The following is a 19,520-nucleotide window of genomic DNA, read 5'->3' as shown; positions in this document are numbered from 1 at the left end:
CTCTCATTCATGTTGCTAACTCATTCTCTAAAGCTTCAAGCACATGTAAAGGTTGGCACAGCTGCAATCTTGCCAATACTGCAGAAATCTCACAAGCAAAAACAGCAATCATTTAGTGCGTTCAAACTGAGACCTACAAAGAGGAGTTTGAAAGTCTTAAAGGACTGACGCAATCCTCTTGGAAAACTCGAACCTATTATTGATTGTGGGTTGTTAAAGGTCAGAGGACGCTTACAAACAGCAGATCTTTCAGATGTGGAGAAACATCCTGTGATAATTCCAGGTAATCATCATGTTGCCGTTCTTTTAGTTTGATATTACCACAAGTATATCATACTTGTGGCAATAGTAGCTCATTAAGGCAGACAGTTCGCGGAAGGTGCTCTGCACTCAGCAGGATTATGGATTATTGGTGGCAAGGTGAGGGACCAGACAAACTGCAGCCCGAAGACCCCGATGATGGAAGACAACATTGGACTTGGCGTTCCCTCGCCCGGATGCGGGTCACCGGTGCCGGCCCCACTCTGGAGCCAGACCTGGAGGGGGGCATGATGGCGAGTGCCTGATGGCCGGGCTTTTACCCATGGAGCCCAGCCGGGCTCAGCCCGAAGAGGAAACATGGGCCCCACCTCCCATGGGCCCACCACTCGTGAGAGGGGCCAAAGGGGTCGGGTACAATGTATGATGGGTGGCGGCTGAGGGTGGGGACCCTGGCGGTCCGACCCGCGGTTGCAGAAGCTAGCTCTTGGAACGTGGAACGTCACCTCTCTGGTGTGGAAGGACCCAGAGCTAGTGTGTGAGGTCAAGAGGTTCCAGCTAGAAATAGTCGGTCTCACCTCAACACATGGCTCTGGTTCTGGAACCAGTCTCCTTGAGAGGGGCTGGACATACTTCCACTCTGGAGTTGCCCAGGGTGAGAGGCGTCGGGCAGGAGTGGGCATACTTGTTGCTCCCCATCTCGGCGCCTGTACGTTGGGGTTTACCCCGGTGAACGAGAGCGTGGCCTCCCTCCGCCTACAGGTGGGGGGACGGGTCCTGACTGTCGTTTGTGCTTATGAGCCGAACAACAGTTCAGATTACCCACCCTTTTTGGAGTCCTTAGAGGGGGTACTGGAGAGTGCCCCTCCAGGGGACTACCTTCTTCTGCTGGGGGACTTCAACGCTCACGTGGGCAATGACAGTGAGGCCTGGAGGGGCCTGGTTGGGAGGGATGCCCCCCTGATCTGAACTGGAGTGGTGTTCTGTTGTTGGACTTCTGCGCTCGTCATGAATTGTCCATAACGAACACCATGTTCACGCATAAGGGTGTCCATATGTGCACTTGGCACTAGGACACCCTAGGCCGCAGCTCGATGATCGACTTTGTCATCGTTTCATCAGATCTGCAGCCGTATGTCTTGGACACTCGGGTGAAGAGAGGTGCGGAGCTGTCCACTGACCACTACCTGGTGGTGATTTGGCTCTGGGGGCAGGATGCTGGTCAGACCTGGCAGGCCCAAGCGTGTTGTGAGGGTCTGCTGGGAACGTCTGGCGGAATCCCCTGTGAGACGGAGCTTTAACTCCCATCTCCGGCAGAACTTCGAACACGTCCCATGGGAGGTGGGGGACATGGAGTCTGAGTGGACCATGTTCTGTGCCTCCGTTGTTGAGGTGGCTCATCTGAGCTGTGGTCGCAAGGTTGTTGGTGCCTGTCGTGGCGGCAACCCTCGAACCCGTTGGTGGACACCTTCGGTGAAGGAAGCCGTCAAGCTCAAGAAGGAGTTCTATCGGGCCTTTTTGGCCTGTGGGACTCCGGAAGCAGCTGATGGGTACCGGCATGCGGCCCAGGTGGTTGCTGAGGCAAAAAAAAGAATATCAGCCAAAATCAAAATCGTCAGGTCAGGCTTTTTAAATATCAGTAACCAGGGATTGGCCAGAAAACTGCAATCGGTGCAGCTCTACACACATATTCATGACATTCTTTGATTAAATTAATTTCTTTTAAACATTACTCCAATAGCTAAAAATGTATTTATACCAGGTGAGTCGTTCTCCCCTGAGAATCGTTTCTCGATGCCAGCTTAAACAGAGTTTACTTCAGTTCTGGACAGGGTAAATCTCAGCAGATTTAGGAAACTCAATTAACCCGTTAGATGGAGAGCTGGTACCACATCTCCCCTCTCAAAAGAGGAAGTAGAGAGTGAGTGAGTAGAGAGAGAAGGGGGGGGGGGATGTGGCGCAATAACAACTGGTATCGGGTTGATTCTGAGCCCTCAAATGATTTTAACAGAAGTTTCACATAACTTAGAAGTTGATGTAAAAATAATGTTTGGACTTCCGGTGGCGCCATGTTGTAGAAGACAGGAGAAAAGGCTGCTCTGAGGAACACGACTAAAACTAGCGTTAAAATAAGGTAAAAACAGTAGAATTCAAAGAAAACCCGCTCTTAAAGTGTTATAGAACATCCATGGAAAATATGGTTAAGAAAGGAAAGAATACGGAAGAGAAAGGCGCAAAAGAAAAGAGTACCGGAGTGGCGAAAGTACAGAGCCATGAGGCGGAGCAATCGGATCCGCCGAACGATGACCGTGATTCGGCCATACTTCATGAGCTAAGGGGGCTGCGAAAAGAACATGCGGAAGCGGTATCAGACAACAAGAGAGCACTGGCTAGACTGGAGGTGAGCATTGGAGAGCTCATGGTCAGGACAACGTCCCTGGAGCAGAAGGTGGCTCACATGGAGGAAAGATTGGGAAATAATGAAGACAAGATGACACGGATGGAGCGGGCGGCGACATTTTTGCTACGGGAAACGACTATACTATCAGAAAAATGCAATGACTTGGAGTCGAGAATGAGGCGCAACAACATACGAATTCATGGCATTCCCGAGGGTGCAGAGAAAAACGACACCATTAGCTTCATAGCAGAATTTATTAAATCCAAGATTCAAATCACAGAAGGGACGGACTTGGGTATTGAAAGAGCACACCGCTCACTGGTGAACAAACCAAAGGACAGCACGGTCCCCCCGAGAGCGATCATAGTACGTTTCTTGGATTATAAGATGAAAGAACAAGTGATAAAGCAGGCCTGGAAACAGAAGATTTGCTATGAAGGGCAGTCTGTTTATTTTAACCAAGACTACACAACGGAGGTCCAAAAGAAAAGAAAACAGGTCAGGGAAGTCATCAAACAACTGAAGGAGAGGAATGTGAAGGCGCAGTCCCCCTATCCGGCCCAACTGAAAGTGTTTTTGGACACCGGAACAAAGACATTCAGCACAGTGGAGGAAGCGGCGCCTATGCTGAAGGAGATGGGTATCAAGGTGAAGGAGGACAGTCTGGAGAGAATTCAACATTTGATGACGCAGAAGGTAAAGGGGACCGGACACGGGGGCAAAAAGAGACAGCCCGAAATGACAGAGGCGGATCTGAGGGCACTCCTGGAGTGACGATGTCATCTGCAGTGACATCGTGACAGCCGTTAACTTAGTATGTAGACATACATGCATGTCTGTATGGAGAGCTTAATGGTCACGATATGCAAAGGAAGGAGGGGTTAGTCGTTCTAAAAAAAAAAAAAAAAAAAAAAAACGCTAGTTGTAAAGTAATGTACTAAATTATAAGAAAATTGTGTTCATTAGGGAGTAGTAGCAAGGAGTTTTGAGTCTTTAGGGCTTTAGACAACTATTAGGAAGTTGTCAAAGCACACAGTGCTTGTTCATCGGGGAGAAGGCCACAGCTCTCCGATGCTGAGACTCTTGGAAGACTTTTGTTCGAGTTCAAATCTTTGTTTGGGGGTTCCTGTCCCAATAAGTGTGTTTGTACTTAGTTTTTGTTTACACTTTTCAGTTGAGGTTATGTTATGTGTAGCATATTTTTCTTTTCAAAGAGGTGTCAGGTACAGCGCAGCTCCAGAAATGGTAATAATATGAGTGATCTAAATATAGCATCCTACAATGTCATGGTCTGAACCATCCTATTAAACGAAAGAAGATTTTGACCCAACTAAAAAATTTACACTGCTCAATAGCTTTATTACAGGAGACACACCTAACAGAGAATGAACACAATAAGCTGAAAAGGGAGTGGGTAAGTCAGGCATTTTATGCCTCATTTGGAAAAAGGAGAGGGGTAGCAATTCTAATAAAGAAAGGGATACCATTTGAAGTTGAAAAAGAAGTAAAGGACAATGAAGGAAGATATATAATGATCGTAGGACGAATAGGAGATATGACAATCTCAGTAATGAATGTATATTTCCCAAACGAGGAGAAAGTTACTTTCTTGAACCAAATAGTCAGGATAATAACCAATGATGCAAAAGGAATGATACTGATGGGGGGAGACTTTAATACGGTTAAGAATAATATTCTAGATAGATATCCTTCTGATTATGGACCACTGACAACAAAATCTAGAATGCTAAATAATATTACCAAAGAGCTTGGTCTTATTGATGTTTGGAGAAATATCAACCCCAAGAAAAGAGACTACACATTTTACTCAAACCCACACAAAAGCTACTCTCGAATAGATTACCTATTCATATCTCAGCAACATATGCATAAAGCAGTAACTTGTAACATAGAAAACATAACTATAAGTGACCATGCACCTAACGTATTATCTTTAAGCATAAATGAGGAACCCTGTTTCAGATATTGGAGAATGAATGTCTCAATCATCTCTAATGAAAATATAGTCAAAGAAATCAAGGAGTCCCTTAAGGAATACTTTGAAATAAATGATAATGGGGAGGTTTCACCAACAATATTATGGGAAGGAGGAAAAGCAGTGATAAGAGGGAAAATAATAGAAATATCATCCAGACTGAAAAAAGCTAGAATGAAAGAACAAAGGGAGTTGGAAAATAAGATTAAAAAATTGGAAAGGGAACATAAACTTGGGAATAAAAACATAATGGGTGAGCTTAAAAAGGCAAAAGATAAATTAGAGGAGATACTAACTATTAAAGCAGAAGGTTCTCTTCGCTTTACGAATCAAAGATATTATGAAATGGGCAACAGGGCGAGTCGCCTTTTGGCATTTCAACTTAGGAAAGCCCAAATAAATAGACACGTCTCCAAAATAAAACACCCCTCAACTATGCAGACTAAAACACAACCCAAAGAAATAGCTGAGGCATTCGCAGACTACTATAAAAAACTATATGATGATACGGACAGAAATACTCAGGAAGATGTAACATCCTCCTTTCTCAAAAAGATTAATCTCCCAAACCTGTCAGAAGAAGAGTCGCGGGAAATGACCCGACCTATAACTTCACAGGAAATTATGAATGTTATTAAAAACCTCAAAAACAACAAATCCCCGGGGACAGATGGACTGCCAGGGGAATTCTACAAAACATTTAGGGAAGAACTAACGCCAGTATTATGCAAGGTATTCAACTATGCATTAACGGAGGGAGATCCCCCTAACTCATGGTCTGAAGCCATTATATCGGTAATTTATAAAGAAGGTAAAGACCCAACTATATGTGAAGGCTACAGACCCGTGAGCTTATTATGCAACGACCTAAAAATACTAACAAGTATAATGGCAGAAAGAATGCAAAAATATATAGCTAAATTGATTAACCCAGACCAAACGGGTTTTATTCCGGGGAGGCAGGGAGCAAATAACATTAGAAGAATACTAAATGTAATGTCATATACAAAATTTAAATCACAGTCCTCCCTTTTGATTAGTTTGGATGCCCAAAAGGCTTTTGACAGGGTAAAATGGAGTTTTCTATACCAGACATTATTGAAATTTGGATTTTCACAGCAATTTGTTGAATGGGTGAAAGTAATCTATAAAAATCCAAAATCTCGAATCCGACTTAATGGACACTGTTCAGAATTTTTTGATCTCAAGAGAGGAGTTAGACAGGGGGACTGTCTAAGCCCGCTACTATTTGCAGTTAATATTGAACCGATGGCAGAAGCAATAAGACAGAATAAACAAATCCAGGGAATAAGAGACGAGGGAGGGGTGGAACATAAAATATCACTGTTTGCTGACGATCTATTAGTACTCTTAACAGAACCACTCCAGTCAGTACCGGCCCTACTAGAGAGCCTTAAAGAATATGGGAATATCTCTGGGTATGCGAGTAACGAAAGTAAATCGGTAGCAATGATGTTATCAGGGGAATACCCAACACAGCTAAAAGAATTAGTAAAGTTCAAATGGACCAATAAAGGATTTAGATACCTGGGTATAATTATCACACCTCAAACTTTACAAATATTCAAAGCAAATTACGAGAAGCTGAAGAAGGAAATTATAAAAGACCTAGAAAGATGGGAGATCCTACCACTGACCCTCGGGGGCAGCGTAGAAACAGTCAGAATGAATGTCTTACCAAGACTACTGTTTGTATTCCAGTCACTCCCAGTCTCCATTCCTAACTCCTTTTTTAAAGAATTGGATAAAAGAATATCAAGGTTTATATGGCAAAATAGAAAGGAAAGAATCAAACTTAAAATACTTCAGTCCTCAAAGAGTAATGGAGGGTTAGGTTTACCTGAATTAAAGAATTATTATTGGGCTGCTCAACTGAGAGCCATAGCACTATAGTTAACAAAGGATCAAGAGACAATTTGGGTAGATATGGAGCAAAGAGCCTGCCCAAACCTGTCCCTAGATACACTGCCCTTTACAACAAGGAGAGTTCAAAGAAATCTCAAAATTCAAAATTACTGGATTAAGGAAACGATTAACATTTGGTCAAGAATAAAAAAGAAATTTAAGTTTCCTGAATCTATATCAAAAATTATAAAAATAGGGAAGATCCCAGATTTTACCCCAGCCACTATGGATAAAGGGTTTGAGAGATGGACAAATGGAGGACTGGTATTTATAGCACAGCTTTTTAATGGAGCAACAATGAAATCTTTTGAACAAATCCAACAGGAATTTAATCTACAAAAAACTGATTTTTACAGATACTTACAACTTAGACATTATCTCCAGAATCATAGTGAATGGCAAAAAATCTCAACAGATATGACCAAGACTGAAGAAATTTTATTATCAATAGCAAAAGGTGAATCAACAAAAGGCTTAATCTCAAAACTATACAAAAGCCTGCAATATGAATCCAATGCTAATAATAAGGAAATTAAGGAGAAATGGGAACTGGAGGCTAATATAATAATAACAGATGAAGAGTGGGAAGAAACATTTAGATCTGGACACAAATTAACTAACAGCCCGACATGGAGGGAATTTGAATGGAAGGTTAAGATGCGTTACTTTAACACTCCAGTTATCACATCTAATTATGGTAAAACATCTAGGCTTTGGAGAAATTGTGGAAAGGTGGGGGATTTCACCCATATATTTTGGGACTGTCCGAAGGTGGTCGAGTTTTGGAAAGAGGTGCAAACAGATATAAAGAATATTTTAGGTGTTTATTTGGATCTGGATGCTTCTGTCTATATTTTAGGAATAATTACCTCGGACATGATCGACAAAAACAATAAATACTTGATCAAAGTTTTGCTTCTGATTGCAAAAAAAATGTATAACATATGCTTGGCTGAGGCCACAGCCTCCCAGTATTACACAGTGGAGAGAGAGAATTAGAAAAGTCTATATTATGGAAAAAATGACATCAAGGCTGCAACTCAAGATGGAGATCTTTGAAACAAAGTGGAGACCTATAACTAATTTCATACTGTAACCTTGACACCTCTATTTGTCTGTTTGTGTTTCTTCCAAATTTATTTTGTATACATTTTTTTTTTTGTGTACTTTTACTGCTTTAGTTTGTATTCTCATTATGTTTATTGTTGTCCCTGTCACAGTAATTATTGTATTATATATATCCGTGGATGTTGATGAATATAAGTGCCTCTTAACAGGTCCAATGTCTATCTGAGGAAGATGTTTCTCTGCTGGACTGTTTCCTTCATCAACATTCCCAGGATGACTTTTGGCAGAGCTGGATTTGTACGACCAGCTTCCTTGGTGTGGGTTAAATGTCAGGAATGGTCTGCATAAATAAGATGTGAATTGTGACAGGGGTGGACATGTGTATGTGTTGATATAAAAATGTTACTGAAAATAAAAAGTTCAAAAAAATAAAATAAAAAAATAATGTTTGTTTTAGCTACAAAATGATTTTGCTCAGCAGCAAACAACAAATCCCAACTACAGCATAGAGCAGCTAATCATGTAGCAGCTCTGTAGCCTGACGGAAAAACATTTTACTAGACAATGTCAAACATTGACAAGTTTTAATTATTGTTATCAAATGTTATCAAACGCCTCAAAAATATCCAGAGCCAACCATGAGAATCAAATCATTTAAAGTTAAAACTCAGTTTCACACAAACACAAAGACCCTAGCATAAATGTTTGTCTGTTGAACTGGACCGGTCCAGGTCACTATCAAGCTAATGGTCTGTTAGCAGCTTTACTAATCTTTTACATTACATTACATTAACAAGCCTCATTAAAACAAACCCTTTATCTTGGCTTTTTTCTATTCTCCCTCCCTGAAGGATAAGTCTTTTATTGAGACATAGTTTTGCTTATTTAACTTCTGACCGGAGCTTTAGACGTTTGGATGCGCTCTGCACAGCAGCTCATGTTACCAGTGAAGCATGTGGTACGTACCGTGGCCAACAATGGCCCCTAAGAACAATTTTTTTTTTGTCAATAAAATAGTAATTTCTCAAATATATATAATTGTAAAAACAAATCACTTCATAGTGAAATTGTGTGTTTTTGGTATTATTACACAGAAATTATTACAGAAAAATAAATAAATCAGCTCCACTGAGGGGGCCCCTTAGTGACCGTAGTCTTAGTTTGCCTTGGGCCGGCCCTGTCCAGGTGAAATTTTTGGATTCCAATGGAATCGAAAGTAAGCGTGGACAAACTGCTCTATAGTGCCACCTAACATGAGATAGGGGACACTGAAATTTGGTATGTATTTAGATCCCCCCAAATAAAAAAGTGTCTTGGAGGTATGCCTAGGCCTGTCGCAATAAACAATAAATCAATTAATCGAACAATGAATTAAAACTATTGACATCATTTTAATTATCGGCTTTATCGTCTCTTCCGGCCTTTTTCTCTTTCTGTTGATGACACTGAATGAAAAAAGGTTCAACTCCGCTGCTCTCCACTGACCCTCCCTTCCTCATTTCCTCAGTGTAATGTCCAGTTCACACTACACCATCTTAGAGCTGTCGGTCGATTGTCGGACAACTTTCAAAACCTGAGAGATCACACATTAGCCAACAGAAATCCTAGGTATAACGGTTCCATCTGGTTGTGGTGTCCAACAATGGGAACAAAATAATGGCTACAAGTTCAGTTAACTCATTTTAAAACCAGGCATTAATCAATGCTTTACTACAATCTACCTGCAGTGCATGTGGCTCTAGTGTCAGTGTAACGTCCTGACTGAATGAAAATCATTAGAACCTATTTATGTCACGTTAACGAAGAACAGCTGAAAAGTTACCGGGTTCATCAACTGCTTAGCAATTTCGCTCCAACTCCTCCCTTCATCATTTCTATATTCTTTGCATAAAATGTTTTATAAACATTAATGTTGGTTCCACATATCATCTCCAATGTCCGCTGGACTTTGGGTTGTGCCTTGTTTGCTGTTAGGGATTCCCCTCTGTAATTTCCATTAAATCGGTGTACAAAGGTCTTCAAACAATATTAGAGTTTATTGCAATAATTTTTGAGTCAATTAATCACTCAGCAAAATTTGTTATTGTGACAAGCCTAGGTATGCCCTAAAATTAACAGGAAGGAAGCAATTTTGTGTCAAAGGGCAAATTTTGTCGGTTCCACACCTCAAACTTGAAAGGTCAAATTTTGGCCTAGACAGCATGTGTGGGCCACAGGGTGAGTCAAGTAGGAGCTCTCCCAGAGGACTCTGGTGTCTAAGTTTAGTCCTATAGCTTCTAAAACAAAAAATATTAATATGCCTGAGATTGGATGACTCGTGTGTTAGATCTGTAAACAAGCAATAGGTTCCAATGACAGAATACAAATTAGGCCTACAGTGAGTCACAGGGAGGCTTAAACAGAGCAGCAGCAGCGACCATGTGCTGCACATATGGCACAGTTGGGTTCCTGCAGACCAGATAAACCTGCAGCGGGGAACACTCAACTGGGTGCCTTCAGTCTTCAGCTTCTGTTATATCACTGCCAAGAGACCTGATCTTAGGCAAAGTGACTGAAGAGATCATATTGTTGCCATGGAGGCTTCCTGGACTCTTTCTCTTTATTTAGGTTTTTATTCTACACCAGGGGTTTTCAAAGTATGAAAGGGTGAGCCCCCCTCCAAGGAGCCCAATGCCTGCTGCGCCTCCCCCCCCCCCCCGCGGAGGGGGGGTGGAGTTGTAAAAACTCCGCCTTCAGCCCCCGCTCTGGCCAAAACCAGTGATGGCATAGTTACTTTGAAAAAGTAACTTTAATCGGACTACTGATTACTCCTTGAAAAAGTAACTTAGTTATATTACTGATTACTTGACTTGGAAAGTAACTAAGTTACACTAAAAGTAACTTTTTAGTTACTTTCAGCAGCTGCTAACAACAACGCTCTGCCTCCTGTGAAAATCACATTGAGCTTTGCCAATTCTTAACTGTCAGCTATTTTATAATGGTAACATCAACAATGTGTCTCCACTGATAAGGTTGAACTGAAGAGGAGATTGTACAAAAATAAAAAACATGAGTAATTTGTGTGGTCCACTGTTGTCTGGAAAACTCAAAGAAGGATTTTAAAGCCCCCCTCCCCCCAGCCTCCAGATTCTGTGTTACGGCCCTGCGTTTGATGTCGCAGCGCAGAGCTCCTCCTGCAGCTCCACAGCTCAGATGGCTGCGACACTTACTGTAATATTAATAATTATAACGGTGCTAACTTGCCATTATAACTATTGCCAACTACGGACACGTTTATTCGTGGCTGTTTTCACGTTTATTGCGCTGTTCATATTAGTCTCAATGTTTGCAGTTTTCTGGAGCGCAACGCGAAGCTCGATGTCATTGAGAGGTAATAAATTAACTTGACATTAACAAAGACACAGCGGGACGGATCATCCGGGAAATGATGAACAGGGAGAGACTGAATAAAACTACCTTAATGACGGACAAATTCTGGGATTTATTGAGTCTCTGCTTATTTCCAAGCCCAAATGAGTAACTTCACGTTCAAAAACGAGCCCAAAAAGGCGCAACCCGCCGCTCATTAAACTTGCAAGCGACTTTTAAAAGATGAAGCCCAAAGCCGCTTATAATAATCGGACTTGGCGACAGAAACTGAAAATAGTTCCAGTTTTTCCACCAACAAAATGCGCATCTCCCTCCATTGTTTACATTTCTGTCGCATAGAGACGTCGGTCACTCGACAAGACGAGTAGAGGAAATACGATTAAATTACAAAAGAAGATAGTAACACAGTAACACAAAAATGATTTTGATAAGTAACTGTAGTCTGACTACTGGATTTGAAATAGCAACGCGTTAGATTACTCGTTACTGAAAAAAGTGGTCCGACGTCAGTAACGTTACTGACATCACTGGCCAAAACATCCTCTAAGGTGGGAAACATTTCCACTGATCCCCACTCCACACGCGCACCCCACAGTACCAACTTTCTCCTAAATCCACAGAGTTGAGCGGGTGCGTAATAGACGTTTCTCTCACATCAGTAGACAGCAAGCAGATAGCTTTTCCGGTTTACTTTTTCCCTCGCACCGCGCCTCCCCTAAAGTGCTCTGGCGCCCCCCAGGGGAGGCGCGCCTCACACTTTGAAAACCGCCGTTCTACACTTTTATTCTTCATTCAATAACCAGTAACATACCACCAACATGGCATGAGGAGCCACGCAATCCTTCCAGCCAACAGATGACATCGTGACAGCAGGTAAAACTCAAGACAGGAACATCTCTTCTGGTCCACTTCCTGATTAAACAACTAAATGGAAGGAGAGGGGCAAATTTCACAGCAAGAGCTCATAAAACCCAATTATTCAAACCAACAGTTATTGACCAGTTCAGTCTGTTGTTTCATATGAAACCTAGTGAAACTAGTAGACAGGTTGCATATTAGATCCAAACTGGACATGTTGTATTATCTTTTTAATATTTTTGTTTAGATTTTAAAGCAGAACTAAAATAAAACAGGGTTGAGTGACCAGAGGTGGAAGAACAGGAGCCTGTGATCTAACCCTAACCCATCACCCAGAGAGACACATCTACTGTTCAACGTGGCTCGTTCTGCAGATCTTCACTTTGCCTTCGCTGCTTTTCTTGGACTAAACCTGAGGCTTTGCTATCTCCCTCACACTCCTACTAAGCAAGCTCTAACCTGGAAGCAACATGGATCTGAGGTCAACTCATCTGGACAGAAGCTCCCAGAGCTACTTGGACATTCTGTTAATACAGTGTGTCGTTCAGTCAGACTGAAGAAGAGCTAGAGCAGGAAACGCTGCTCACAGGGAAACATTTGGCTGTGACTGTACATGCAAATCAGCATGCTCTGTAGAACTGCAGAGCTACAGCAGTGTCGCAATAACTGCTTCAATGCTTCACACTGGAGACAGAATGAAATATTACAATATGCTGAGAGGAGTTTAACATACCATTTCTCAGGTTGCCTATTTTCTCTGTAAGAGACAAACCATCAGTCATGTTACTCAGCAGTCAGCAGACAGACTGGGACAGTCTGACTGGGGGTGAAGGGATTATTATTATTTTAGGAGGAATGAAGGCTTGCTGAGGGTTAGAGGAGATGTTAGAAACAGGAGCTGCAGCAGAGAGATCCTCAGGGTGCTGCAGCTCCACCCTACAACACAACAACTACTTCCACAGAGTTTCAGAGCTCAGAGTGACCAGGGTTTCAATCAGTGTATCAGAAAGCCTGGCAGGCTGTTTTTAATACACCAGTAACCCTACACTACATGCATTTTAGTCTGGTTTTCATTAAACAGGGCAATGCTGAAGGCGTACACCAGTCACATTGTAGACACTGCTGTGCGTTGGTCTTGCAGTAAACTTCCCAATTAAAACTTCAAATTAAATGTAAATTTAAAATCTTTTCATTTGTCTCTGCTGAAGCAATCAAATCTAATTTAACATCTCAATAAGCAAATGTTAAAATTCTAGTATAGATGACGAAAACTGAAATAATTTAAAATGAAAGCAAGAAAATAAATTGTATTGTGATAGGCTAATTTCATGGAGTAAATATGTCATCCTGCATGCAGATAGTCAAGTTTCTAAAACACAGACTGCTTCTCAAAAAATAACTAAATAACTCAAAGCTTAGAGCAAAGGTTTAAGGCCACCAAGTTTTATGAAAGAGGAGAAATATTTTCTGATTGTTTTGTCAAGGATACAAGGCCACTCAGAAACAGAGAACAAACCAGCTAGCTGCAGCTAGTCATGTCTAATAACTTTTACACATTTGAATAAATCAGTGGAAGCAAGAGTTGAATGTGCTTATTTCTCCGTGTCCCGAATCAGATATTCCTTTAGAAAAAATATGAAACAAACTTCAGTTACTGTTGTTAAAGCAATGAAAACAGCATTGCATGGGGGGGAGAGAAAATGGGGCCATGAAAGCTAAAAGTTTGCACATAATGTTTGAACTTCTAAAAGACCGTGAGGAGGAAACAGTTAACACAGGGGTCTCAAACTCCAGGCCTTGAGGGCCGCAGTCCTGCAGTTTTTAGATGTGCCACAGGTACAAAACACTGGAATGAAATGTCTTAATTACCTCCACCTTGAGTAGATCAGTTCTCCAGAGCCTTAATTATTCTATTCAGGTGTGGTGCAGCAGAGGCACATCTAAAAGTTGCAGGACTGCGGCCCTCGAGGCCTGGAGTTTGAGACCTCTGAGTTAACATCTTGTAAAACTAATGTTCTGTTGAACCTCAACACTTTGTTTAAATTAGTGTATTTAAGTATTTTTGTGGGCTGCACGATGGTGCAGTTGGTAGAGCTTTTGCCTTGCAGCAAGAAGGTCCTGGGTTCGATTCCCGGCCTCGGGTCTTTCTGCATGGAGTTTGCATGTTCTCCCTGTGCATGGTGGGTTCTCTCCGGGTTCTCCGGCTTCCTCCCACAGTCCAAAAACATGACTGTCAGGTTAATTGGTCTCTCTAAATTCTCCCTAGGTGTGAGTGTGTGTGTGAATGGTTGTGTGTCTCTGTGTTGACCTGCGACAGACTGGTGACCTGTCCAGGGTGACCCCGTCTCTCACAAAAATGAATGGAAGTATTTTCATTTGTATTTGGTAAATGAAAATACCAAGTACCAGATTCTATTGATCTACTTTTTATTTTCTTTGACACATTAAACATTGTAATTTCATAATATATTTATATATGAATATTTTTTATGTAGTAACATTATAAAAGAAAGAAAGAAAGAAAGAAAGAAAGAAAGAAAGAAAGAAAGAAAGAAAGATTATATATATATATATATATATATATATATATATATATATATATATATATATATATATATATATATATATATATATATATATATATATATATTAATCCTATGCCCCCCCCCCAAAAACAAGAAAAAGCACAAAATGTGATATTGTTATTAAGGCATTTAAAAAATATTTTGATATAATTTTTTGGCAATATCGCCCACCCCTACGTTGGTCCATGCTATCTTCATGAAGAACTGATCAGAACTCTGAGATGTTGTAGAACCCAACCCCAATTTAAACACGACCACCAGGTTCTGCCTGACCTTCTGCTGGGTTCCCTGATCTCCATGGTAAGAGGTTCTCTGAAGAACCTTTTGAATGACAGGTGCATCTGGTTTATATTCAAAGTCTATGTGGTGCAGAGGTCACCCTAGACGTTTTTTGTTGTCCGTCATCTTGATTGACAACATTAAAAAAATCTGTCATGTACTATTTTTATCCGTCAAATTCTAATCATATTAACATAGGCTATTTAGCCACATTTTCATGTAGTGTAGTTAATATTCACTTCCTTGAACCATGAAACCAGATCCCATCACACATAAAGCAAATGAACGCATCTAACTTTTTCTCTGTAATGACACAAACCACTGACTGTGGTCTATATAGTTTATTTATAATTTAATTATTACCTGTCAAATGATGGATTGACTTTAAACTTTCCTGTCGTTTCAAAAAATAACCAGTCAAATACGGAAAATATTCTGTCAACGTGACCTCTGATGTGGATTTATATCAAGGGCCGTTGTGGCGCTTTTCAAGCATCTAGGGCAATAAGATTTGAACTGTTTTTAGTGTTTGAAGCATCAAGAGCATCCAAAGGAAAAGAATGATTAGAGCTGATGCAGCTGACGCGTCTGATGCGTCCTCCACATGCCTCCACATAGACTTTGAATGTAAACCAGAAGCACAGATCGCTAGTTGTAGGACAAAATGTCAAGTGTCTGCATTCAGACACACGCGTCGAACTTGAGGTGTCGGACGCGTTGTTGACACGCGTAACGCTTTTGGTGTGAACACACCATTAGAGCAGAACCAGACCAGACGCATTTAGACTGAAGAGATACACTGGATGGTATTCAGAGGTACAAGATTAAAGGGAAATTATTAAATATTAACCATACTTTTCAGATTTTTACTTAAAAAAAAATTGTGAAAACTATTCTAGTTCATAATCAGACACTGCTTTGTGTGGCTCTGCCCTTTTCGATGGCAGTAACGCACAGTAAAGTGACAACATGTGGAAAAGGTCAAAAAATAGAGCTGGCGCTGGGGTGGGGTGGGGTGGCGTAGGGTAGGAGCGGCACAAATGTTTGACGTTATAAGCAGACTGGTCACGGCGGCTGAAGAAGTCCAACTCAAACAGTGACACTCACCTGACTTCCGCTGCCTCCGGGTGAGCAGGTCGCTGACAGTCACCCTGAAACGCTTGGCTTCTTCTTCACTGGCAAAGTTCAGGCCCACTTGGCAGCTCTAAAGGGAGGGTAGAGAAGGAAAGAGGGCGAAGAAGCAGCACTGAGCTGATGCCGAGACAATACACACGTTTGTGGGCCAGCAGTCCGACACTTACGTCTCCTGCGAAGGTGATGAAGTACGGCCGGGGGCAGCTGATTGAGAAGCTGTGGTAGAGTTCCTGCTCAAACATGCTCTTCCCTTCCTGCAAGAACAGGAGAGCACACAGACATAAAGATAGACGCCTCATGAATCGCTCTATTGACACCAAAGTGAAGTAGGGCTGATCTTGAAGCAGTTGCTTGGTTATATTTAGTAATATACATATTTACGTAAATGTACAAACAAAATAATACAAATATATCATAGAGAAACAAAGAAGATTCAATGATTAATACTAAAAATTGTGAACACAGCTTAATGCACCTAGACCTATTGTCCAGTAGGTGTCTCTCCCATCCACTAAATGTTTTCTTTTCTCTTCTTTTCAGGACTGCTAATTGGATACACCAGGCTGATGACAGATACTGATGTCCAGTCAGTCCCTGGCCTGCTGGGTTGGCCTCTGGATTAGACTGGATTGGGCAGCAGCATTGGTTCACACTCCTCTCAGACTGACTGTGTAGTTCTCCTAGAGCCATATACTTTTGTATAAATAAATTGTTTGTGTAGATTTGCTCATCTGTCTCCCATTTTTGTCTGTTTTGTCTAGGGTTAGGGTTAACTCTGACCTTTAGCCTTTTGAGTGACATCAGTAATGTCAGGGTTAGGGTTAACTCTGACCTTTAGCCTGACCTTTAGCCTTTTGAGTGACATCAGTAATGTCAGGTGTGAACATCTGCTGTGCCAACACTGTCAGGCTGGCAAATTATTACAGTAACATGAAAATGCAAATTCATAACTTAGAAAATATTAGCAAACCAATATTAATCTCTAAACAGTCCTATGCGATGTGAATGTTGCACAAACTGATATTGCCAAGACTATATATTTGTGGCATATTGTGCAGCCCAAGTGGGATTATATGTCACATCTGCCTGTTCTGTGTTGTCCACCATCAGTGAGTGTACAGTAAGTAGCTGGAGGTGTTGGACATGAAGCCAGTCTTACCTTGATGTCAAACACTCTGATGAAGTATGACCTCTGTGGATTGTCTTTGACCAAACATGCCACTCCACAGCACCTCTTCACCCAGCTGCAGCTCCGCTCGGCTCGGTACACCTGCACCACAGCCGAACACAAGGTCTGCACACACAGGTAGACAGGATGTTGATCAGATGCTGGTGTTTGGTTTCTTGACGCAACTACGAGTGACCAGCAGCAAAGCAGCTTCATGAAGCCAAACGTTGCTGACAATAAACTCAAACAAAGGTCAGGAAAAAGAGACCACAGCAAGTCCAGGAGGCAGTGACATGACCTGGGAAAATCAAAACAACCTTTAATTTAATATTTCAAATATTTTATCGGAACCAGTAGGTTTTTATCTCCAGCTACATCAGCAAAAGCTATGGCAACACCTACAGCTACAGTTACAGCAACAGCTGCAGAAGCTGCAGCTACAGAGATTACTAGAGCAACAGCTGAAGTGGTTCTGGTCAGAAATCTACAATACACAGTCAGAGCCAGATATTACTCCCTTTAAACATTTCCATATTTTGTCTCAAGACAACAATATATCTCAGCATCTTTTATTGGTTTCTATAGCAGAGCAACAACATTAGTGTAGTAAAGAGGTGAAAGAAATAGACGGCTGGCAGGCATTCAGACTTCTGATGCATCTTAAATATTGAAGCCCAACAACTACTGCATCTAATCTGTCCTTTCAGATTATGATATTGTAGGGATGAATGCAATTTGCTAAATCATGCAGATCTAACTGGGTGGAAATGTAAATCTCTTGTTGAAAATTCTTGATATTTTGCCAGCCTAAATATAAAAACGTATATAATATGGGAACTACCAAAACCACAAAATAACTAATGTCCAAATATTTGCATTCAAACATTTAATGTTCAGAACTTGTTTTCAGTGATGACTGCCTTCCAAACTGCAGTGTGTTTAAGAAATGGCCTAGTGGTCTAGTTAAAGTCACGGAGCACCATATTAGCAAAAGATGAGGTACGTGTACATTTGGCAAAAGCTAAAATAACTATAGATAAGTTAACGTTTATGGGTTCATGAGAAAATATTAATAATCGGTCCGACTAGTGGGGATAAGTATTTTTTCCCATCGGAACAACAAGAGAAGTCCCGTGGACTTCTTAACCCTCCCATGGCTCGCTGCCAGGCCTGCAGAGCTGAAGGAGCAGAGATGCTCCTAAAAGTTGCAGCTGCCAACACTGAACCCACCGCTGCAGTAAACAACCTACGGCGCCACATTTGTTTCAGGTGTAAACTGAAAGACCGGCGCTTAATCAGTAGCTAACATTTTCTGTGTTCCAGCTCTCATTTCATACGGAGACGTTGCAAATGAGGATAAATCGGCCACCTGATGCACAGCTAACAGCGCTGTATTTAAACAGTATTATTACTGGGCTGAGGACCAGCGGGGTTCTGGTGCACCTGCTCCAGCCTGCAGGACGATAAACAAACAGCGGAACTTACAGCGCATTTCCTGCCCAGATAGCCGAACAGACAGTCGTTCTCCTGCGGGGTGAGAAGCAGCGAGCCGACGTTTAGAGCCCTACGGGGCGGATGGTGGCTGTTCATGACTCCTAATTCGCTTAGATTCCCCGGCGGCGGGGCTCTTGTGCGAGAACTGGCCTCAACAGTTTCTCCTCAGGAATGATATTCCATGCGGGCTCCGGCCGCTTTGGCCTGCAACCATCTCCGCTCAGGGGAACCGAGCAGGAAGGCGCGGCCACCAGTCCAGGATGCTTTCTGCTAGAGAAAAGTCCTTCTATTCTTCGACTGGTGGAAACCTAAAGCAGCGTACTATAGAAATGTCTGGAGTTGGCTTAACACGCAACTTTCATTTGGGAAGTCCAGCAGCCTGGGGAGCAGAGGAAGGATCCAACATGGCAGAAGGAGGGTGAGGACCACTTTAAGCTGGGGCGGGGGGTGGTGGCTGCCGTTAACTAGCTCCCAAAGCCTCGGTCCTCATTCGCTAGCTGAACCAGTAACCAGAATAAGACAGAGACAGGACTTGTGAACTGCCAGCGCGGGAATGTTGCTTGTAGCCGGAACGAAGCGTGGCCGTGTTTCCTCCCAGAGAATGGTTCGGCCCGCTGTACCCAGACATCTCTATGGCTGTAGCAGGAGGAATGCGGCTCTGCGGAGGAAAGAGGAGGGGGAGCCTGGATGGACGGGCTGTGACGTTGTTTGATGAGGATGGCTTGGCGCACTTGACATGTTTCACGTTTTGTACACAAAGCAGGTTCAAAAGGTTTAATGCTAGTCACACTCACACAATTATATAAGATAAACTTTAACAATTTTATTACATAAATATGTAATAAACAAAATTCAATACTTTTTATAAAATAAGTAAATTTCACTTCGTTCCACTTGGTTCACTAATAGACATATTAGCGAATTTTGGGGAAATAAAATGTAGAATTTTTATGTTATGTGTTTTAGCAAAGATGAATTAATGGA

At 41.9% G+C, this 19,520-nt stretch overlaps 1 protein-coding gene across 1 annotated transcript in view; it reads right to left on the bottom strand.

Moving 5' to 3' along the window:
- Window positions 1–19,280, bottom strand: part of LOC122836092 (neural Wiskott-Aldrich syndrome protein-like) — a 33,010-nt gene extending 13,730 nt beyond the window's left edge. Inside the window, exons 1-4 of the mRNA XM_044125764.1 lie at window positions 18,528–19,280; window positions 17,034–17,168; window positions 16,042–16,128; window positions 15,848–15,944 (exon numbers count right to left, since the gene is read on the bottom strand). Of these exons, the coding sequence (XP_043981699.1) occupies window positions 15,848–15,944; window positions 16,042–16,128; window positions 17,034–17,168; window positions 18,528–18,632 (424 nt within the window). The 5' untranslated portion in view covers window positions 18,633–19,280. The remainder of the gene's footprint in view (window positions 1–15,847; window positions 15,945–16,041; window positions 16,129–17,033; window positions 17,169–18,527) is intronic.
- Window positions 19,281–19,520: the final 240 nt, after the last annotated feature.

This window comes from Gambusia affinis, linkage group LG08 (assembly GCF_019740435.1).
Source record: "Gambusia affinis linkage group LG08, SWU_Gaff_1.0, whole genome shotgun sequence".
NCBI classification, from domain to species: Eukaryota; Metazoa; Chordata; class Actinopteri; order Cyprinodontiformes; family Poeciliidae; genus Gambusia; species Gambusia affinis.
The sequence above is the reverse complement of the archived record's forward strand: the minus strand, read 5'-3'. Positions and strand labels throughout refer to the sequence as shown.